The 23,468-nt window shown below is 44.8% G+C and overlaps 1 protein-coding gene across 1 annotated transcript; it reads left to right on the top strand.

Moving 5' to 3' along the window:
- The first annotated feature begins 8,496 nt into the window (after positions 1–8,496).
- On the top strand, positions 8,497–19,728 carry RHOU (ras homolog family member U). The gene is made up of 3 exons (XM_012660374.1): positions 8,497–9,010; positions 10,648–10,706; positions 16,306–19,728. Exons 1-3 carry the CDS (start codon positions 8,749–8,751, stop codon positions 16,759–16,761), a joined length of 777 nt encoding a protein of 258 aa, XP_012515828.1. The 5' UTR covers positions 8,497–8,748; the 3' UTR covers positions 16,762–19,728.
- Positions 19,729–23,468: the final 3,740 nt, after the last annotated feature.

Below are 23,468 nucleotides of genomic sequence, written 5' to 3'. Positions count from 1 at the left end.
ATATATACATATCTTTTTTTTGAGACAAGGTCTCCTCTGTCATCCAGGCTAGAACACAGTGGTGTCATCATAGCTCACTGCAATCTCAAACTCTTGGGATCAAGCGATCCTCCTGCCTCATCCTCCCCAGTAGCTGGTGTGCACACACCCTATGCCTGGCTAATTTTTCTATTTTTTTATAGAAATGGGGGTCTTACTCTTGCTCAGGCTGGTCTTGAACTTCTGGCCTCAAGTGATCCTCCTACCTTGGCCTCCCAAAGTACTAAGATTACAAGTGTGAGCCACCACGTCCAGCCTATAAAATATTTTTAATGCAACTTACAATTTTCATATTTTGCCTGATCAGAAAGACATCTGAATTAAAGAAATTTTAGAATTTTAGAAAAAAACATTTTAAACATAAAGTAGTTGATCATTTAATAAGTCCTTAAATTCACAATGGGACTCAATGTTTATGGGATTAACTTAATGAACAGGTAAAAATTATTTCAAATTAGCAGGCACATGTATAAAATGATGTTTCAATAGGGCATGATAGATAATCTACTTCTTAGCTACCTAAATATTCCCTCTATGATTCTTTTATTATATATATATATATTTTTTTTGAGACAGAGTCTGGCTCTGTTGTCCAGGCTACAGTGCCATGGCGTCATCCTAGCTCACAGCAACCTCAAACTCCTGGGCTCAAGCGATCCTCCTGCCTCAGCCTCCCGAGTAGCTGGGACTACAGGCATGCACCACCATGCCCAGCTAATTTTTTCTATATATTTTTAGTTGTCCAGCTAATTTCTTTCTATTTTTAGTAGAGACGGGGATCTCGCTCTTGCTCAGGCTGGTGTCGAACTCGTGAGCTCAAACGATGCTCCCGCCTCGGTCTCCCAGAGTGCTGGGATTACAGTCGTGAGCCATGGTGCCCGGCTCCGTGTTTCTTCTTAAAGACTGACTTAGGCAGATTTGGATGTCCACATGTTCATTCTGAGTCTTACACTGTTATTGCAAATCCAGCGATGAATTTTGAGAACTACTGGAATATATGAAAACACCACCTTCTTCCCATTGTAGGACTGTGGAAGCCTTCACATGCTCAGCTGGGAAGAGCTAGAGCAGAGAAAGGGCTGTGGTTTCTGGAGCGAAAGAAATGCTGGCCAGGGTGATTAGCTGTTGGGAGATGGTTACATGCTTAGTTCTTATCTTCGGGGTGGCTGAAAAATGAGGGGAGGTCACAGTTTTGCAATAGCTAAGAGGGGTTTCTAAAGAGTTCTTATCATCTGTGAGGACTTGGGCAGCTGGGAAACGTTTGGCCTGGGGAGTTTCTGTGATGTGTTTGGGGAGGGAAGTTGGAAGAGGATCAGTTGCTGGGAAGGTCTGGGAGGGAGGCTTTTCCATGGGAAGGGTGAGACAGCTGGGAGGGAATGCTGCAGCTTGAAGGGTTAGCCTGCTCATCCAGGGGGAATGGCGGGGTTGCAGCAGCTGGGAATACCCAGAGCAGGGGATTTTTAACAGGAACATAAACCAAGGCTGAGTGGGGAAAGGTGCCACCAGCGTTGCTCAGCCTGCTTTGCACAGCATCTGTTTTCCACATTAGCGATGAGTCTAGCCTTTCCTCTCCAGGCAAATTTACCTGCCATCCATCCAAGGGCTCTCTCTGATGTGTTCATTTTTCTCCTGGAATTTATGCATGTAAATTGCCATTTATCTCTTTTGTAATAATCCTGCAGAACCAGTTGAGTTGGTTAAAAATATTAAAACACTTATAAATAGCTCTTGTGGAAGATGATACCCATATTAAAAATAAATATTAGAGATGTAAATAATGTACAGCAGTACTTTGTGATAGTGTTCCTGGAAAAGCTTTGTATAAATAGGGTTTTGGTCACTTGGATCACATTTAAATTTTATGATAAGAGCGTTATTTAATTAAAAAAGTGTACAATATGTGATTAGAACTGTGCTAGGCTAAAGCAAATAGTTCTTTGGAATGCAAATGACCATGAATTCTATTTAATATGATTTATAGGTTTGAATATTTTTAGCCATTATAATTTGGAAGTATAATGCAATTCATACAAGTGAATAAAACAAATGTATGGTATAATTAATTACTATAAAGTGAACACCTATGAAATCATCACTCAGATCAAGAAAAGAACATTGGCTGGTCAAGGTGTCTCGCTCCTGTAATCCCAGAGCTTTTGGGGATCGCTTAAGGTCAGGAGTTTGAGACCAGCCTGGAAAGCATAATGAGACCCTGTCTCTACAAAAAAATTTTTAAAAATTAGCCAGAGTGGTGGTACATAGCCTATAGTCCTAGCTACTTGGGAGGCTGAGGCAAGAGGATCACTTGAGCCCAGGAGTTTCAGGTTACAAGCTATGATTGTGACATTGCACACCAGCCTGGGCCACAGAGCAAGATCCTGTCTCAAAAAATAAAATAAATACAATACAATAAAAGAAATAGAATATCACCTGAACAGCAGAAGATCCCCATGGCCCCTTTCCTTGCAGAATGGAACAATTATCCTCAATCACTCTGCCATTTAATACTGCTTAATTTTTTCTATTTCTAAACTTTATTTTTTCCATTTGTAAGCTATCAACTTAGATAGTTTATACTCTTTTGTGTGTGCCTTCTTTCACTCCTCATTTAGTTGGGAGATTCATTCTTGTTGTTGCTCATTTTCTTGACTGAATAATATAAATTCCCAAACTAATCCATTTTGCTGTTTTAGACATTTAGATGGTTTTCGGTTTTGAGTTCCTGTAAAAAAATTGCTGTTGCACATCTTTGTACACACACAGAAATGCATGTGTTCACTCACAGAAATGCATGGGTACATACACAGAGATGCATGTGTTCACATACAGAAATGTACAGGTGCACACAGAGAAATGCATGTGCACACCATATGTCCCAGGTGGCCCAGTTACAAGATGCAAACAGACTGGAGCCTTGAGTCACCACGTGGAAGGGAGCTGTCTTAGAGAGCCACTTGATCTGCTGTGGATTTTGTGTGACCAAAAAATTAACTCTTACGTTTCTAGACATGGAGATTTTATTTATTACTGCAGCATGGTGTAACCTAATCTGACTAGTAAAAGCAATATAAACATTTTGTTTTCAGAAAAATTTTTTACAATCAAAATTAATGATTGATTTTCACATCTTCAAATTTCATGATGCCAATGGGAGCTCTTAATTTATTCATTCTAGTTACCAACAAGGTGATGGCAAGTGACAAAGGGACATCTGGAGGCAGGGAAACCAATATCAACACGTCAAACGATGTGCCCTGAACCCTTACCATGCTACTAGCTGATGTTTGTGATTACTGCCAAGGACCCACTGGTAGCCCAGCTGGTGGTTTGGTGACATTTATATGATTTTCCCATCTTCTCTAGTGAAAAATGCCAACTATTTTCCTTGTCATTTTTTTTTCCTAGGATGACATCTCCAGGGGAAAAAAGAGACCATCAGTTGGGGCTCAGTCAGGAAATCAGAGCAACTCCAAGGTGCAGGGATAAGGAAGGAGAGTTTTCATGAGTTCAGGAGTTGCTGGGAAAGTTCGGAGGGTAACAGTTCGGAGGGAAGTTCGGAGGGAAACAGTGCCTAATCCCATCCAACGGAAGCCCTTGTGCAGGGTACCACCTAGAGCTTGGAGAAAAGCCAGGAAGCTATACAGGTGTGGCTGCCAGCCATCTGTGAAGGGGGAGCTTGAGGCACAGGGCGTGGGAGCTGCAGCTTCTGTGGGTCCAGTGGCTGAACAAGGGCTGGGGGCTGCTCTGAGCCAGCGGAGCCAGCAGGGAGATGCGGGAGGCAAGTGAGGACATTCTGGTACCTGTGCACTGTTCATTGTCATGTTTGACAACACGACCCTCGGCTACTTCCCTTCAGGCTTCCCAATTCTGAGGGAGCACGTCTCATTGGACAACTTTAGCCCAGAACCATACATAGAAGGGAATTTTGAGAGCAGTCAAGCCATGTTGGCAGTGGACACTCCACCTTAGAATCTGCAGTTTAAGAAAAGTAATTTTCTAACTGGTGTCCTCTTACAGGACATTAGAAAACTGGAGCATTGCTGAAGTAAAGAAACAAGAGTAATGCTTCCAAGGCAAAGGGTTATGGCTTAAAGAATGAACACACATGCGTATAGGAAAGATCCAGAAACCATACTCTTCTGATTTGATTCTCTGCTATTACTCAGTTATGGAAGATGGGTAAATAGTAAAAAGTTATAAATAGTAGGAAAAACAGCTTTATATTGAATTTGGTGATGGAAATGACACCATGGTGAGGAATATATAAAGCAATTAAACATTTATTTTAACATATTTCTTAAATATGTCAAAAGATACAAAAGCGGCTGGGTATGGTGGCTCACGCCTGTAATCCTAGCATTCTGGGAGGCCAAGGCGGGATGATCGCTTGAGGTCAGGAGTTCCAGACCAGCTTGAGCAAGACTGAGACCCATGTCTACCAAAAACAGAAAAAATTAGCAGGCCATGGTGGCATGCACTTGTCCCAGCTACTCAGGAGGCTGAGGCAGGAGGATCATCGCTTGAGCCCAGGAGTTTGAGGTTGCTGTGAGCTAGGCTGACGCCATGGCACTCTAGCCTGGGCAATAGAGTGAGACTCTATTCCCCCCGCCCCCCAAAAGATACAAATATTGACAGCTACACAGTGGAAAATCTTTTAGACCGTTTACCTTATTAGTAAAAAACTATAAATTCATTATAGTTAATTATTTGCTCGTGGGATAGGTCAAAGAACTTTATGAAAAAAATCCTAAAAAATGTATTAGTAAAATGCTTGGTGTGAAGAGTTTGGTGAAGCAGGGATCCTGCCTTTTAGGACATGATGTGCAAGGGTGGGAGCCATACATTGGCAGGTTATTTCACTAGATAAGTGCTGTGATAGGGAAAAGCGCAAGTACAGCAACATAAGCTCTCGGAAGAGGCGATACCTAAGCAGAGACCTGTCTGATAAACAGGAACAAGCCAGGGTAAGAGGAAGGAAGGGGTGCAGACTCGAGGTTCAAGGAGAAGAGAGCTTCTGTTGGGTTGATCGCACTGTGGTTGCTGGAAGGCCTGGAGGAGGTGCGCCGGGAGGGTGAGGTAGGGGAAACGTTCACAGCTGGGCTGGTCAGTCTCATAGGGACCAGATCTCAAGAACGGAAATTCTGCACCTAGTCATGCTCCAGGGTTTCCCCGATTTACTAGACCCATGGCACAAGGAAGACATTGCACAGTCTTGGTGGAAATCAAATGGGAATATATGGGGTGTGATGCATTTTTGTCTTAAAACAGAGCTAAGACATGACCTCATATTAATAGCTGAAAGAAGTGGTCAAATTTGATTCATGCAGGAGGCTGAGGCAGGAGAATCACTTGAAACTAGGAGTTTGAGACCAGCTTGGCAACATAAGGAGACTTCATCTCTTAAAAAATAAGAAAAATTAGCGAGATGTGGTGTGCATCTGTAGTTTCAGCTACTCAGGAAGCTGAGGTAGGTGGATAGTTTGAGCCCGGGGATTGGAGGCTGCAGTGAGCTATGATTGAGCCACTGTACTCCAGCCTGGGCGACAGAACAAGATCACATCTCCAAAAAAAGAAAAAAAAAAAAAAGATTTATGCTGACTCATGCATTCTAAAAATATTTTATAAAAACAGCATTAAAAAAATACAAAACAGTCTGTTTTACTCTCACCTTCCATAAGTATTTATCGAGCATCTACTATTTGCTCTGCATGATTCTAAGTGTGGGATATAGGCACGAACACAAAAAAAGTCGTTGATACCATGGAGCATGTAAGAGGAGACAGACAAACAAATAAACAAAAAATATATCATATGATTTAGAGCCACACACCTTGAAGGAATTCTTGCAGCCCGTGACCTGGGTGGGCATTCTGTTATCTCTCTACTTTGGGACTTGGATGAAACACCGAACTCATATGTTGTCTGCAGAAGATTCTTATGAATAGGGCAAGAGTTAGTTCCAGGCATTTGAGATAATGCTGCAGGGGGCTGATTGAGTCCAGAAAGAGGGGCCAGAATGAGTGGACATGGGGTAATTCGACATAAAAATGGGTAAAGCAAGAGTGGAAGATTATAGGACACAAAAACTGACAGCCAGCTGGAGGGGCAAAGCTAAGTTTTGTAGGGCCTGAGGCCTATCACATTTTAGGGGCTTCCTTAAGAAAAAGAATACAAAATTAAGAACAGAAAATTAGGTACAAAAATAAATATTTATTTAAGTGAGAAATGCATCACAAGTTACAAATTTTAAAATTAGGCTAATCGCATAAACTTCAACAAAATTCATAAGAAAAATGTTTTAATGAACTATTTGAAACAACTCTATAATACTATTTTCTCCTACATTTTTCTGTGTTATACTCTTTTATCACTTCTTCAGTTTTATAACATAAAGAAGAATAGAAAGATATTTCATACACAGGTGAACTTTCTCTTTGTGGTGCTACGACAGGTTTGTGTCCTTACAAACAAAAAGAATTCAGATCAATTCTATTTCATGTGAGCCCCTCCAAAAATGTACGGTGCATTTATAATTGTATCTGCTGCATTTAGAGTACAGGCATATTCCTTACAGAAGAGAATTTCCCTTTTAATCAGATTTAGCTGAGAAAGCCAAACCTTCTCTAACAATGCTATGTGTTTTATGATGGAAAGAATTGCCACGGTCTAGCTTCCGGCTCTGTTCCTCTAAAACTCTGCTAGTCCTTTGCTATTGGAACCCTTCCAATGTGGGGAGTGTAGGACAGACAGTTCAGGTAGACACCAATGCGACTCTCAGAGAGGGTAGTAGGTGTGTCACTGGTAGCCATTCCTACATCTGGATGGCTAGCAATGACACTACTACACGGAACTGTAAACCACACAGACGTAGCCCATCAAGGCCAGGGCGACGGAGAGGCAAGCCAGGTACCTGCAGCTCAAAACTTAAGGGAGCTCAGATTCACGCAGGTGCAACATTCACTCCTGAGAGTAAGAGTCCCCTTAAAATTTGCACCCTTGACACTTCCTTTACCTCACCCTCATCCTGGCTCTATATCCTATTAAATCCAAACAAAATGTCTCCCCAAATTCACTTTCCTTGGCTTGATCCCTGAAATGGACATGGCTACTTGAAAGCTACTCAATATGAGGGTAAATTAGAGTTATCCTCTAAAAAGACACTGTGGACTTAACTTGTGGTGGTTAAAATATGTTTGCAAAATTTACAGAAATATATTACCATGTACTCACATTGCTAGGTCTCCTGGGGCGTTGGAAGATGCTCTCTGTAAGTCAGGGGCCCTGGATTCAAGCTTCTAGCTTTTTGATAAATCCATCTCTGCATTCCAGCCATGGCCGTACTTCCAAGTCTGACTTTACCACACCAGCTTATTTTTGCCTTCAGGATCTTGGTTAGAAGCTCAGGCTGTGGAGCTAGACTCTTTGGGTTTGGACCCTGGCACTGCCACTTATTAGCTTGTGGAATCCAAATACATTACTTAATATCTCAGTGCCTCAGGTATTCTCATCTGTAAAATGGGTATAAGCAATGTTATGATTAAAGAAATCAGTTCATGCAGAGGGCTTACAACAATGTCTGGCATGTTATAAAAGCTCAATATTTATTAGCTATTGTTATTTTCACTGCTACTAGTAATAGTATTGTATCCATATTAATAGTATGTGGCTTTCCTCACACCACTGTGTAAATCCCCATCAGTCTTCGTATTCTGTCTAGGCCTGGAAGAGACATCTCATTTTTTGAATGGACTGTTGGCTACATGTAGGAGGAAGGCAGAGAGAGAAAGGAATCAAAGATAAACGGAATATTTTTTTAGATAATATTAACGTCTCCAAATTACGTTTAAGTAAATGAAGGAACTGGGGCCATAAGGAAATCTGCTGGGCCATCCACGTATAGAGGTTCATGGCATGCCAAAAGGAAAAGTCCAATGAACATTAACAATGGAGCTGGCATCCTTTTGCTTCAATATGAAAAAAAATCACACGACCGGTAGTAGTTTGACTTAAAAAAAAAAGTTGCCTGTTAATTAAGTCTCATTTACAGAACGTGCCGCCAGGACACTTCATTATCCCCCTTGGGTGGAGCGCCGTGGCAGGCGGGAGGCCGCACTGAGGGGAAAGGAAGAAGCTCAGGTTTCCCGGTTCGCATGGGCGCCAGAAAGCGGAACCGCCCCGGCCGGTGGAGCTGTGGTCGTTGTCTCGGGAGCTGGGGAGGAAGCTGCCCAGAACGTGCGTTCCAGGTCCCCAGGCGCCGGTGTCCGCAGCCCCGCCTGGCCGGCCGCCGCGCCTCCTCGGGAGCTGGTGCAGGGCCGCGGCGCGCCGACGGGTGGCGCTGTGGCCTCGCTCCGGGGCCGATCCGCCCGGCAGGACCCGCCTCTTTCCCCTCCCCGCCCGCCCACCCGCCCCCCACGCGTCGTGTCGCGGGGAAGCCGGGCGGAGACAGAGCGCTCGGGCTCCACGGCGCTCGGGCCGCAGTGCTCCCGTCGCGCGAGGCAGAGCCGGCTGGCGCCGCTGCAACGCGGAGGCGCGACCCTCCCCGGCCGCCTTTGTCTGCAAGGCGTGCGGCCTGGAACGGCCGCCTTCGGGGGCGGGGGACGCGCCCGCGGCCATCGGTGACAGCTCCTCCCTCCCGCAGCCCTCCGTGGCAGAGGGGCGGTCGGGCAGGGCCCTGCTCACTCGCTCCTGCACGTCGGCGCGCGCGGGCCGATGCCCCCGCAGCAGGGGGACCCCGCGTTCCCCGGCCGCTGCGAGGCGCCTCCCGTGCCGCCGCGCCGGGAGCGCGGGGGACGCGCGGGGCGCGGGTCCGGGGAGCCGGGGGGCAGGGGGCGCGCGGGCGGTGCCGAGGGGCGCGGCGTCAAGTGCGTGCTGGTCGGCGACGGCGCCGTGGGCAAGACGAGCCTGGTGGTGAGCTACACCACCAACGGCTACCCCACCGAGTACATCCCCACGGCCTTCGACAACTTCTCGGGTGAGCGGGGCTCGGGGCAGCGGGGTCAGGGCTGGGGGCGCGTGTCCGCTGTGCGCCGAGGGCTCCTGAGGCCCAGCTCCCGCCGGGAAGCCGAGCAAACGCGGAGTGCGGGACGTTTCTGGCCTCAGGGACGGCGCAGGCACGGGGCCACTCGAGGGGACCGCCGCGGAACGCGGAGCGCCCAGACCCGAGCCCGGGGAGGGGTGGGCGGAGCGGCAGGCAGAGCCGAGGGAAGAAGAAATGACCTCCCCTGTAGTAACAGAGCAGCAGGAGTCAAGCAGGTGGCGTTCAGGCTGCCGGGTCGGTTTACTGCATGGAGAAGTTTCGTCAGGGCGACGTTGCTGGCGCCGCTGCCGAGTTTCAATCGGAAGGCGACGCGCAGGTGCTTTCACCTGTGGCCCTGAGTGTCGGTCCCTCCCTTTCAGGCGGCTCAGCTCGCAAGGGGCGTCTCCACTTTAAAGAGCCGCAGAGACGCCGGGAAATACTTGATTTAGTGAAACAGCCCGAGCGGCCCTGGTGAGGGCTCAGGTTTGGATTAAACCTGGAGAGTAAACAGCGTTTCTTTTTCTTCTGAGTCCCACGCCGCCTCTGCCCCCGCTCGCCCGCATTGGCTCTGCTACTTATTGTTGGTATCTTTTCAGTATCTCTTTAAAGCTGCTTAAAGCTCTCATGTGTGGGGTGCTATGTCATTTGGTTTGGTGGATACAAAGACAGAGGAGTCCTTTATCTTGATTTTTCAGATCTTTTTGAAATTTAAGAAAAAGTAAAAATTCACAGACAGTAAATTCAAGACATTTACTGTCTGCCTCCTTAAATTGCTTCTCTGACCTTTCTTTCATCTCAAAGGTACCCTAGATAAAAAGGTGCTATACGAGTGGGTTCCCACCACAGGGTATTGTTTCTTTTCTTCCCCCCCCCAGCTGGCTAGTATAAACATTTATAAACAATTAGAAAGTTGTGTAGAAAGAGACAAAACGGAGTGCTTAATTAAAATAGAAACTTCCATGCCTTGCTGTGCTGCAGACCCCTCCCCCTCCCTGAGGAGGAGGAGGTGGACACAGCTTTCTTTCCTTTTTTTTTTTCTTTTTAAATCCTCTCTTTGAACTGACAGAGAGATAAGGAGTGCCCTCTTTTTAAAACAGGATGATGTGGGCAGCCTGTGTTTGCACATGTTCTTAAAACAAACTAGAATTTTATGATAAACCCTGAAGTTGGGGGGCATTTCCCCAGGGAAAACAGAATTATTTGTGAGGTTTTCCACTGATGTAAAACTGGAAGGTTGGTTCCCACTCTCCCCCCTAGTGTTGTTTTTAGGTCCTTTGAAACAAGTGTGACAGGAAAATAAATCTCCCAGGGCTGGGAGAAAAGCACAGGCCCTTCTAGAAGTGCCATCAAAGGGCTCAGGGATTTGCTGCCTCTTTCCTGGCAATGGAGTGAATTGCCAGCCCTGAAAGTTTTGTATACAGAAATGCCTCCAAGGCGCTTCCTTGTTTTAGGCAAGTCTTTAATTCATTAGAGGACCTAGGATAGGAGCTGAGGGGTTTCGAGTGAGAATCATAGGGCATACCTAAAACTATCAGTTTTCTGAAAGGGGTTAAAAGACACCTCCTGATTGTCATTTGGGTCTTGTTTTTAAGCTGTGGTGTCTGTGGATGGGCGGCCTGTGAGACTCCAGCTCTGTGACACCGCCGGACAGGTCAGTATCATGTTACAGCTCAGTGCTGGGAAAGGAAACAGGCTTTTAGAGGTTTCCAAACAACCTTTGACGAGTTTCCAAATGAAGAGTTTCCAAATGATTCCCGCAGTAACTGGGTCATTCTAAAGTGGCATGAAGTAGACCCACCCCTGCTGTTGGCCCCTGGGGCAGGGGAGCGCCAGTGAGGACACAGAGGAAGGTAACTCCAAACTAGTAAAACAAGGTTTGGCCCAGCTCTGTATGGCCAGGAAAGGGAGGAAACAGGGTCAGCAACAGCTCTTACCTTATAGGACTTTCTGATATTACTTTCTGGTTTTTATAAAAAGTTTCAGTCATGCTTTGTAATCATTTCTCAAAGTAAGTTAGTGATATCTTATAATTATGTTATTAAAGGTCAACGAGCTAGATATTTAAGACATTTGCTAAAGAAAAAGATGGTGTTCACGTCCCTAAGTGTTAAACCTTCCCTTCCTGAGCTGTGGGTGGGCTCACTAGGACCAGCCCTGTCCCTTGAAGCAGAGGTACATTTGTCAGAGCAGTCCTAAGCTGCAGGAATGAATGAACTGGGCTTATTCTTTCCAGATCATGAGCATTTATTCTTGTCTCACTGGCCGGCCAGGTCCTTGGAGGAAACAGCCAGGAAGTGATAAAGAGGGTACAAGTGTGGGAATCCCCCTTGATGCTCTCCAGAAGAACTTGTTATCAACCCTTGGTGGGCGCTCAGGTCACTGAAGTCATGCTGTGCCTATGAGCACCCAGGGTGCTTGAGTTTGCCGAAGCAACAGTTAATGGACTTGTTGTCTCTCCAGTACTTTCTAGAGCTCAGTAAAGTGCTGGGGGGTACTTTGTAGGTAGGTGAAAGAGCCCACTTCACTTGCTGAGGTGCCATCATATCACCATCTGCCTTTATGAAGTAGGCTTTCCAGTGTCCTCAGAGCCTCCTCTAAGCCAGTGCCTTCATCAGGTTGCTCACCTACTCTGGGACAGCAAATCCAGAGCTGGGGACAGATTTTATTTTTTTAAACCTCAAGGTGACACAAGACTGGCTAGTCTGGATCCCCGAGGAACACCAGTCTGGTGGAGGCCATGGCAGCATGAGTTGTAATAGCCCAGCCTGGGAGCATCTCAGCTTCCCCTTTACTGTGAGCAGAAAAAAACAAGAGCTATTTGTTTTTCATTACCTGTAGAAAATAAAAATCAAGACCCCGCCTGCATGGCCCATACCTGTAATCCCAGCACTTTGGGAGCCCTAAGCCTGAGGATCCCTTGAGGCCAGGAGTTCGCGACCAGCCTGAGCAACTTAGTGAGACCCCTGCCACCCCCCCGCAACATCTTAATAAATAAAAAAATTAGCTGGGCATGGCGGTGCATGCCTGTAGTCCCAGCCACTCGGGGGACTGAGGTGGGAAGATTGCTTGAGCCCAGGAGTTTGAGGTTACAGTGAGTTAGATGATGCCACTACACTCCAGCCTGAGAGGCACAGTGAGACCCTGTTTCTAAAAAAAAGAAAATGAAAATCAAAGAACACAGTGTCTTTTAGTGCTTAATCTTTCTGAATGCCATGCTGGCATTTATAATTCAAGCTTCATTGCTCTGTATAAAGTAGGGATGTTTTGGCTACCAAGGGTCAGGTTTTCTGATTTTTAAAATGTAGGCAGATGGCCGGGAGCAGTGGCTCACGCCTGTAATCCTAGCTCTCTGGGAGGCCGAGGCGGGTGGATTGTTTGAACTCAGGAGATAGAAACCAGCCTGAGCAAGAGCGAGACCCCGTCTCTACTAAAAATAGAAATTAATCGGACAACTAAAAATATAGAAAAAATTAGCCGGGCATGGTGGCGTGTGCCTGTAGTTCCAGCTACTCGGGAGGCTGAGGCAGGAGGATTGCTTGAGTCCAGGAGTTTGAGGTTGCTGTGAGCTAGGCTGATGCCACAGCACTGTAGCCCAGGCAACAGAGCAAGACTGTCAAAAAAAAAAAAAAAAAAAAAAACGTAGGCAGAGGAGTATCTTAGTAAATGTAGGCATCCTTGCTAAAGTACAAGCCTGAGGATGAGAAGAAAGACAGGAAAACGTGCAGTCTAAAAGCACGGTTCCCAGGGACCCTTCTGGGGAGGAGCAGCAGCTCAGTGTTCCTCCCCACCTGTGGACGCCACTGGTCACACTGGGCTCCTGGTGGGTGCTGGCTATCCACGCAGGACGTAGCTTCCTGAGCTAGGTTTTACGTCTGCTGCCCGGCACATAACAGGGCCTAATCTCATGGCTTTAGAATGGGTGAACGAGTGGAGTGTTAGGTTCTGGGGTCATAAACCTGCCCCTCAACAGACTTGCCGTCTGCAGGGAGGACAGACCCGTTTGTAGAAGCTGGTTCAGGAATAAGTGAAGGGAGGGGAGTGAAGAGGGAGACAGCCTCGGTGCAGAGGCACAGGCCAGCTGGGCCTGGGAGAAAAACCTCCAAGCAGAGTTTTGGAAGAGGAATAGATTTTTTACCAGAAAAACTTTGTAAAAATGACTCTGAATTATCAAGGAAGAGTTAGGTGTTTTTTCCTTAACTGTTTAAAAGTCAAGGAAGCACAAGAGTCATTTTAGAAATGTTTTCACACAAAAAAGTTTATAGGTAGGGAAAAACAAAGGTTTTGGTGCTAAGTTGGTAAGCTGCAGTTTATTTGGAAGTTATTCTTCTGGTCTCCCTGCAGTGTTTTCCGTGAGATGTACTGTGTTTTTAACTTTCATGTACTGATTCATAGAGAGTGCCCTACTAAATAACGAAGGCAACCATCTAAAAATTTGTAGAAAACCAACTTCGAAAACTATTTGTGGAAAATGCGTTACTGGTAAAACAAAGTCAGGCTCTTGTGTTCCTTCCTGCTCCCCCAGTATAAATCAGTGTTTGTCTGACTACTAGCGCCGCTGGCCAAGGTGGTAGCTCTTTTCTATTCTTCTTGGTCCTGATGTGATAAACTACCTTTTCAACTTGCTCGGACACCTGCCATGTTTTTCTTTTTTATGGAGGAAGGACACATTCCTCCCATGGCAGTTGTCATGATAGCCTCCGGGGTTAAGAAACTCCATTGAGCTCCATGAGCACAGATAGGCCGGAACATGGTGCGTGAGTGTGGGTTTCCCATGGAAGCTGATGAGCTGGGAGCAGAGTACAGCTCTATTGGCTGAATAAATAACCAGAAATCACTTCTTGTGTCTTTGGCTTTTCTTGTTAGGGAGGTTAGGTGAGTCTGTAAGACGTCAAAGGGGATTTTTAACACTAGACTCATAGTCTCACTCAAGTGCAGATCAGAGACAGACTGTGGACTTGAAATAACATACCTTTGGCGTAAGAGAAAGTCGTAGTGCTGAAATGGGAGTAGTTCACCGCAGCATTGCCAACGGGAGCTGAAAAGTCTTCAGCCTTTTGACCCATGAGGTACCTGGAAAATCTTTTTTACTTTTTTAAATTTTTATTTCTTTCTTCCAGGTTTTTGGAAAAATCTTTATACTTAAAAAGAAAAAAAATCAGGTTGCAGCCAGACCAGAGGGATGCTATAATCCAGATTATTGTCTCTGCCCTTCCCTCCCTGAACAGAATCCTGTGCAGTGTCTATTCCACAGACCTGGCAAGCACGTGGAAATTGCTTGCCCTTAGAATACATTTCTTTGAGAGTGCATTCCAATTGGTCTCGTTGCTCGTGTGTATTGCATTATTTCAGCAAATATCTAAGGTTTCTGGTCAGGCACCGAGCAGGAGTGTTTAATTTCTGTTTTACTTCCCAAGCTCTCTTAGCCAGAATCTCAAGAGGTCTGGGGAGCCAGCTTCCCAAAGCCCAGTCAGAAGGCTTGGCCTTGAGCTTGCCTTTTTCTTGGTGATGCAACCCTAGATTCCAGGGCACGGCCAAGGGTGACTGCCGTCCAACAGTGGGGTGCGCTACCTGAGGGGCTGTTCATACTGGTCTCAGTTTTGTACTTCTTCATTTGAAGCCCTTTGAGAACAGAGGGAGCATTTCGTTAAAATAGCTTCAGAGCTAAGCTGTGGTCTAGCTGGTTGCGTTTCTGTGCTTATTCATTCAGTACAAAGCTGGCACTAAGAAACTGAAGTCGTTCTTTTTCAACTTTCACTTATAGACGCCTCACAACTGGCAGCAACATTCTGAAGTGCTGTATTCGTTCCTGAGTATTTTAGCTGGTTAACTTTAATACGATTAGTTGGTTGTTGCCCCATGATTGAAACACAGAGCCTCAAATGAAGAAAGTACATTCAAATAAAAGAAATACAAATTTCCTTTATATCTAGAGAAAAAAGCCAGGGGTGGAGAATAATGTACATGTAAATAGTACTTAGTAAATAATCAGAGTATGCCAGCTGAATAATGAAAAAACATGGATAGCATTTAACTTTTTCTTGCCATTGGGAAATTATACGTGATTTTATACCTGAGGATGGTTGGCACCCAGAGATATAAATTCTAAATAGGAATGAGATGATGTAAATATTTTCCTATAAAAGAGTTGAGTGAAAGTATCCAGTTAGCTGAATATGGTGCTGCAAGGAACTATAGGATGTTTGATATAAAGAGATGCTGATTTGGAGACCAACATCTATCTGTTCACGATCAAATCCCCTCACCTGACACTGTGCGTGGTGTATGGGTGGTGTTCAGCGTATGGGTCAAATGAATGACTGCAGGAGAGTGTTCAACAGCAGGGTGGTTGGTTTATTTATAATCAATTCTAACTTATTTGATCCATTTCTCTATACTCTAAGGGTAGGGTGGGTGTGCCTATTCTCTTCTTCTTTATCTGTCCAAAGCACAGTATGTGGAGGCTGCAGGTATTGGCAGAGATAAATAGAGGAGAAAGGAAGTAAGAGAAAATGAAGGAAGGAGAGAGAAAGGGAGAGAGAAAGAGAAGATACAGCCAGAATGAGAATGTGTTAACGACTGTCTGTAAGTGACATTGAGAGGCACAAGTTTTCTGAGTTGCTGACAACAGTGGTCCTCAATTCCATTTCTGGGTCTATCCTAGTGTCTGATTAACATTACTCTGCACTAAGTGTGCACTGGATGGGCAGGGTGTGTGCACAGTGCAGGTGGGATGGAATTGGTGTCACGGCTGTTGTGGGGAAGGGTAGGGCTGGATCCACAAAGAAAGGAGATACGTTAACAGACTGGGGTCAGATTGGAGTCTTAAGGGATCAGTGTGGATGCAATCTGAATTTCAGAGGAGTAGCTAAGTACCAACAGTAGAGAGTAAGTCTGGGTTACACTGGGTTGAAGGCTAGATAAAGTCAATTTTATTTCTAGAACCTATCAATTTTAAGTACTTTTTCTATGGTAAGTTGCAAGTAGGCCATGAGTATTGATGAAAATGGTGAACACATTTGGCCATGTAAGGACTGCCGCTGGCCCTGGAAGCAGACGGCTGCTGCACTTTTGCCCAGAGCGCCAGCCCCACTTGGGCGAACAGCAGGATTGTTTCTACGACACTGGATTTTCCTTCTGGGACCAGTGAGCTTTCTAGTACCTGCCAGAACTTTTCATGAAAAATGTTAAGTTCTTGTTACTGATAAGAATTGATCTGAAAAATAACTTTTGGGTGTTTTGCTCGGTTGCAGGATGAGTTTGACAAGCTGAGGCCTCTCTGCTACACCAACACAGACATTTTCCTGCTGTGCTTTAGTGTCGTGAGCCCCTCATCCTTCCAGAACGTCAGTGAGAAATGGGTACCAGAGATTCGGTGCCACTGTCCCAAAGCCCCCATCATCCTAGTTGGAACGCAGTCGGATCTCAGGGAAGATGTCAAAGTCCTCATTGAGTTGGACAAATGCAAAGAGAAGCCGGTGCCCGAGGAGGCGGCTAAGCTGTGTGCGGAGGAAATCAAAGCTGCCTCCTACATTGAGTGTTCGGCCTTGACTCAAAAAAACCTCAAAGAGGTCTTTGATGCAGCCATTGTCGCTGGCATCCAATACTCGGACACTCAGCAACAGCCAAAGAAGTCTAAAAGCAGGACTCCAGACAAAATGAAAAACCTCTCCAAGTCCTGGTGGAAGAAGTACTGCTGTTTCGTATGATGCTGGCAAGACGCTCAGAAAGGCTATATTCAAATGAAATAGATATGAGAAGCTATATTAGCTGCAATGACTCCTTTTACTGTGTAGAACCCGTATAGCGAATGTGCGTGCACTTGTATTATAGGAGGAGCTCTCAATTTATGTATTCTTTCTTGCCTTTATTTTTTTTATTGTTTGTTTGAACTTAGGGATAGAAACTTATGCAAGATATTTTTGAAGTAAGTTAAAAATTTTTCAAAGCTCTGCAAATTTAGAGCTTTAGACCTCTTGATTAACTTATACCTAATGTGAAGAAGACACCTCAAATCTGGATCTGACAAGAATGAAATTTTGCTACATTATAATGTACAGAAGAACAAAAGGGGGAATGCTATGGTTAACCCTCTCTTGATTAAGGGCTACTTAATGCACAGTGTATTATGTACATGGTCAACCATGGTAAGAACAATTCTTAGCTTCATACCTTTTTTCTTTAAGGAGCAAAAATCTAAGAAAAAATGAGAGATCTCTGCCTACAAAACCTCAGACCAGTCACTTTTGTTATTTACTAATACCCGGTTGCTTAAGATTGAAAAACAACCAACAAAAACATCCCACTGACTTTATGGCAGAAAAGAAAACCTGTTTATGGCGTTTTTCACCCTTAGACCAGTTGTGTTGAGGCTGGGTGAACATAGCCAAAGTGCCATGCAGAGGAAAGCAAGTGCTGGTCAATAGTTCTGATACTTTTCTTTAGGGAGTGATTCATGTTGAGATCAGAATGTGATATTTGCTTTCAGTACTGTAACATGTGCACCAAGCCACCTAAATCCCAGGTAATTAGAGCGCTCGGGAGCACCTATCTGAATTGTTTTTAACTTTCCGTACGCAAGTTGTTCCATCTGCAGGGAAATGAACACTCTTGCAAGGCTGACAGCAAATGTTTGTGGGACACAAAACTTATCTTTTGTTTTCTTGGCAAGTCAGCCAAAATGTACTTCTGTGCGTACACGCTCGTACCCATGCACACACGTGCCCACACGTATGTATGTATGTATGTATGGGTGTACTTGCTGCTGATTCAGGCTTTTAAACAGTTAATGGGAAAAAGCATGGCCCCAAAACAGATGTTAGGGAAGCTTCGCTGCTGCTTCTGGTTAACACTTTTTTGAACAGACATCTTATTGATTTTACCCTAGATGTGATTTTAAGTATATCTTAATATACACGTTTTTGAGACCATTTTAAAACAAAACAAAAAAGAAAATGAACATTTCTTGAAACCTGTTAAAACAGCCAGTTAAATCCACAGATGGCTTTCAGGGCACTGACAGCATGAACCAGCACTGTGTGTTCTGAGGAGTCAGAGGGCTGGGTGGCAGGTGTGGTGGGGTCTGGCGTGGCCAGCCAGGTGCATGCTGGGACCATGGCCCCATGCTTGGCTTCTTCCTTACTGTGGGACAGTCGGAAAACCACATTTGTGAAACTATTCTTCAAGGTGGCAGTTTTTAGGCTGAATCTTCTGGAGAAAAATGTACCTTGACAGGAGAGTAGTTTTTACTCTGTGGTAGGTATGCTCTGAGATGGCACAAGGCAGCCTGAACATTTTGAATTGTAATGTCAAGCTTACAGTGGGTGAAGCAGAGTCACCAAAATCACATCAATAACTAACTGCAGAAATCTCTGTAAAGCCAGTGTATGGAAGAGTTTTACTTTTCTGCAGGTTTTGTGTTGTCGTTTTTATATTTAAAAAAACCCAATTTGTGTTTTCCTATAGGAAAAGTGAAAAGATAAGATTATACTTTAGATTAGGGGCTTCTTTTATTCCTGTTAATAAATAAAGTGAGTAAGTTTCTTTGTTTAACAAAGGTTAATCCTTAAACCACTAAAATATATAGATTGTTAATTACTGAATTTTCAACACATCGAAATTGATATTGGTCCTAGTTTTCTGAAGCATTTAGTTACAACCTGAGGGAATTGAATTATTTGTGGAAATGCCTAAAATAGACCTAATTAAACACATCTCATCTTGCTGTGCCTGGCTCACCTATTTGTGGAACTCTAGGCTTCCCCATCTGGGCTTTGCCTGCCCCGGTATGCAAAGGATGGGGAGGGAAGATGAGTTATTTCACTGGTAAATAATTTTACACATTATTTTTATATTAAAGCAAATGGCATGGAGTACAATGCAGATTAAGTCTTCAGATAGAACACAAAACTTGAAAGAAGTTTTATGCATGTGACAGTGTTTGGGGCTGCACTTGGTTCCCCTGGAGGGGCCCTCAACACACTCTGCCTTTAGGCCACTGGTGGGACGTGGTTAGTGAAGGACACCCTGTGTAGCCCAGTTCTGAAAGCTTTATGCAAGCAGCATAATTTGACCAGGCTTCATACAGCTTGGACCATTAGTGCTAAAATTCTCCTGGGTTAATATTTAAATGAAACAGTTTTTAAAAAATATGTTGCTGTATTTTATAGAATAGTAAAGGTATGATTATAATTGAGATTTTTCATTTTTCTTTGTGAAAATAGAGTTTTGGGCTGAAAATTTTTCGTATGTGTTTGAGTTAAATATAAAAAGTTGGTTCATTTCAAAGCTCAAAAATTGTTAAACTTGCAGCTTGGTATTGCAGAGAAGATTTTATAAGAATTTTGCTTTAGAGAATGCCACTTTGGCTAAACTCCTACAGTCTAGGCCAACGTCATAATTTTAAAAATACCACATATTCCAAAACTGTTAATCTCTTTTTACCGTGTGTGTATAAATGGACCTTTCGTAACCTTGTTCTCTGCTTGACAGACTTAAGAGAAACTACCCAGGTATTACATAAGCCAAAATGAGAGCAAGGTCTTCTCTCCAGACTATGGTAACCTGGTGCCTTACCAAGTTGTGCTTTTCTGTTTTCATGTGTAAATGATGTTGAGGAGAATGTTGTGCTTGAAAATGCTATAAATGAGATGGTATGAAATAAATTCTGACCTATGGCCATAACTGCTTTTCCCTTTTCTACCAAATAATTTTGTTGGAAGTGTTCAGCCACATCTCGAAGCAGCACCAATTGGGAAGCATCTTGGTGTGCCCTCAGAGGACTTGTGGGAATGCATCTCTAACCAACTTTTGTTTTTTGAGACAGGGCCTTGCTCTGTGGCCCAGGCTGGAGTGCAGTGGCACGATCCGAGCTCACTGCAGCTTCACACTCCCAGGTTCCAGCGATCCTCCCACCTCAGCCTCCTGAGTAGCTAAGGCTACAGGCACATGCCACCACACCCCGCTAATTTTTTTTAAAATTTTTTGTACAGAGGAGAGCCTACTATGTTGCCCAGGATGGTCTCAAACTCTTGGCCTCAAGTGATCCTCCCGCCTCGGCCTCCCAAAGTGCTGAGATTACAGACATAAGCCACTGCGCCTGGACCCTAACCAATATTGAATGCTTATTCAATATAGGCTTTTGAAAATTCCAGGATCACTGTCTGATAACAACCATTTTCTGACTATGCATTCCTAATAGATCATGTGCTGATGTCCCAATGTGTTGGAAGGAGCACTATTCTTGGAGCCAGAAGTTCAGGCTCAGAGAAGCACTAGGGTGGAATGAAACAGACCAGCTGGGTGTGGTGGCTCACGCCTGTAATCCTAGCACCTTGGGAAGCCAAGGGGGCAGGATTGCTTGAGGTGAAGCGTTTGAGATTGGCCTGGTCACTATAGCGAGACTCCTGTCTCTACCAAAAATAAGAAAACTTAGCTGGGCATGGGATGCATGCCTGAAGTCCCAGTTACTCAGGAAGCTGAGGCAGGAGGATCACTTGAGCCCAGGAATTTGAGGCTACAGTGAGCTATGATTGCACCACTGGACTCTAGTCTGGGAGACAGCAAGACCTATCTCAAAAAAATTAAAAAGTGAAAGAAACTGAGACGGCCAGAGATCTGAGCCCAGTTCTGCATGTGTAAACAGTGCTGCCTTTCTCCCCAGGCTATGTAAATCCTGAGCAATGCAGGGTAAACATCCAAGATCTGTAAATCACCATGAATGGGGGTAGGAGTCAAAGGCACCAGGAGCCCCTAATAGCTGAAGATCAGGAGTCCCGTGTGATTTCTTCAGGTTCTTGAAGTGAGTCTTATTATGTGACCAGCATGCAGACTTTATATCGGGGACTCCAGGGAATGGGACCCTGGTGAGATGGCCATTCTGAGGGGCTGGAAGATTTACTGCTTTCATCCTCCAGCCTCAAGACCATCTAGTGAAGGATGGACCCATCCATTTTGTTCCGTACTATGCCAACAGAGGCCAGCCTACAACTTTCACAAGTATCCACTGGACATTCAGCCACAATGGATGGCAATACTGTGCCGATAACAACTAAAACTACTGGACTGCCCAATTCCACACATGGCAGGAGGTGCTGACAGCCTACTGGCTTCTCGGCCTCGATGGAGCAGCTGCTGCACCCCAGAGGGACTCAGAGGCTTCTTCTCACTCAGTCCCGACCTGCCTCCCATGTCCGGCTAGGACTTCCCAGGATACATCAGCAGAGTTCCCAATCCCTGTGCTCACTGAAGTGTTTACAGGACCCAAAGGAGTGAGGGATTGAGAAGTGTCTGGGAGAAAAGTGTTCTAAAAGGAAAGAAGGTCTGAGGGCCCTGAGGCAGAGGGGTGTCTGGTATGTCCTGGGGGCCAGTCTGGACAGGACAGAAGGAGTGCAGGGAGAAGCAGGAAGATGTCGAGAAAGTGATAATGCGGAGGGGACGGTGGCAGTGGGAGGGAGTGGAGGGGAGGCTGGGCTCTGGAGTTAGGAGGCTGGGCTTGAATCCCAGCTCTGCCACTCACTGGCTGTGATTCCTTAAGCTACTTAACCTCTAACCCCTTTCCGTCTAAGCTTTCTGACCCCTAAAGGGGATAAGCATGAGACCTACCCCAGTGGATGGAAGACAGGATCAAATGAGGTTATGAATGGAAAGTGCTAGTACACAGTAAGTGCTCAGTCAATGCTCACTCTGCTTGGTCTTCTTATAGACCTGGTCAAGGACTCCTTTTCTTTATTATTATTATTTTTTTTATTTCAGCATATTATGGGGGTACAGATGTTTAGGTTACGTATGTTGCCCTTGCCCCCCTCCCAAGTCCGAGCTTCAAGCGTGTCCATCCCCTAGATGGTGCGCATCGCACTCTTTGTGTATGCGTATACCCGTCCCCTCCCCCCTGCCTGACATCCAATAAATGTTATTCTTATATGTGCACTTATGTGTTGATCAGTTAATACCAATTTGATGGTGAGTACATGTGGTGCTTGTTTTGCATTCTTGGGATACTTCACTTAGTAGAATGTGTTCCAGCTCTTTCCAGGAGAATACAAGAGGTGCTATATCACCATTGTTTCTTAAAGCTAAATAGTACTCCATGGTATGCATATACCACATTTTATTAATCCACTCATGTATTGATAGACACTTGGGTTGTTTCCACATCTTTGCAATTGTGAATTGTGCTGCTCCTTTTTTTTAAAAATATATATTTTTTTATTTTTATTTTTTTTAGTTGCCCGGCTAGTTTCTTTCTATTTTTTTTTTTACTAGAGATGGGGTCTTGCTCTTGCTGAGGCTGGTCTCGAACTCCTGACCTCAAGTGATCCACCCACCCCGGCCTCCCAGAGTGCTAGGATTACAGGCGTGAACCACCACTCCTGGCTGAAGGACTTCTTTAATTTCCTTCACAGCAGGACACCCAGTGGATCAGCTCAGGTCCCTGAGAGCATCCCACTGAGGTGACAATTGGCTTCTAATAGTTTCCATCTTCATCTCTATTAAACTTTATGAGGCTTACCCTTTTTTACGGATAATAGCCCATTCATTTTTTCATTTCCACTCATTTTTATAAAATTAGAGCAGAATTATATAGATTACTAGAGTAGTTGCGCGGGCTGGCTCTGTGGAGCAGAGCTGCTGCTGCCCTGGTGTGAGGGTGGGGCAGGCCAGCCTTCTGAAAACCCACAAGCTGATCCTACAGGGGGCGAAGCAGCCGAGTCTGAATCAGTGTACAAAAAGGGAGCCAGTGGTCAAGGTAGCAGTGCTGGCATTACATGGAAGTTGAGAATCTCTTGGGTTCCCCAGCTCTCTACCGGGCTGTCCTTGACTCCTGTCATGCAAGAAGCTCTTGCTGCAGACTAGCACATTCTTACACTTTTCTAGTTGTTTAACAGCCTGAGTCACCCAACCACAGTTTCCCCTGTTGTCCAGCACAATGTACACAATCCTAACGGTAAAACCAAGTCTCGAAAAGGCACAGCTTGCATATGAAAAAGGCAAGTGGTCGGGAAGCTGATATCTATCTTTAAAAAGAGAACACATTCTGGAGCAGAATATCCCATCTCCCTTTGGTACTCTCCTCCTGAATGTGCCATGGTACTTCGGACTTACCTTACTGTATTAGTTTATTAGTTTATTACTGTATTACTGTACAGTTTATTACTATATTAGTTTTCTATGGCTGCTGTAACAAATTACTACCAATAGCAGCTGCAAACAGTGCAGATTTATTTATAGTTTGGAGATGAGAAATCTGACATGGGTCTCACTGGGCTAAAATCAAAGTGTCAGGAGGGCTGTGTTGCTTTCTGGAATCTCTGGGGGGGATTCTGTTTTCTTGCGTTGAATTTGGGTACCAAATGCCTGGCTTTGCATAAGATGGAGAAACATTTTCCATATGGATTTTTTTTTTTTTTTAACATTT

Source organism: Propithecus coquereli, unplaced genomic scaffold, assembly GCF_000956105.1.
Source record: "Propithecus coquereli isolate 6110/MARCELLA unplaced genomic scaffold, Pcoq_1.0 Scaffold66, whole genome shotgun sequence".
Taxonomy (NCBI): domain Eukaryota; kingdom Metazoa; phylum Chordata; class Mammalia; order Primates; family Indriidae; genus Propithecus; species Propithecus coquereli.
The sequence above is the reverse complement of the archived record's forward strand: the minus strand, read 5'-3'. Positions and strand labels throughout refer to the sequence as shown.

What these genes read in the sequence shown, in the direction of transcription:
- RHOU (XM_012660374.1), top strand. Translation starts at nt 8,749, where the DNA reads ATGCCCCCGCAGCAGGGGGACCCCGCGTTCCCCGGCCGCTGCGAGGCG. An exon ending in GGCCTTCGACAACTTCTCGG is followed by an intron (nt 9,011 to 10,647) that starts GTGAGCGGGGCT and finishes CTTGTTTTTAAG; the next exon opens with CTGTGGTGTCTGTGGATGGG. An exon ending in TCTGTGACACCGCCGGACAG is followed by an intron (nt 10,707 to 16,305) that starts GTCAGTATCATG and finishes GCTCGGTTGCAG; the next exon opens with GATGAGTTTGACAAGCTGAG.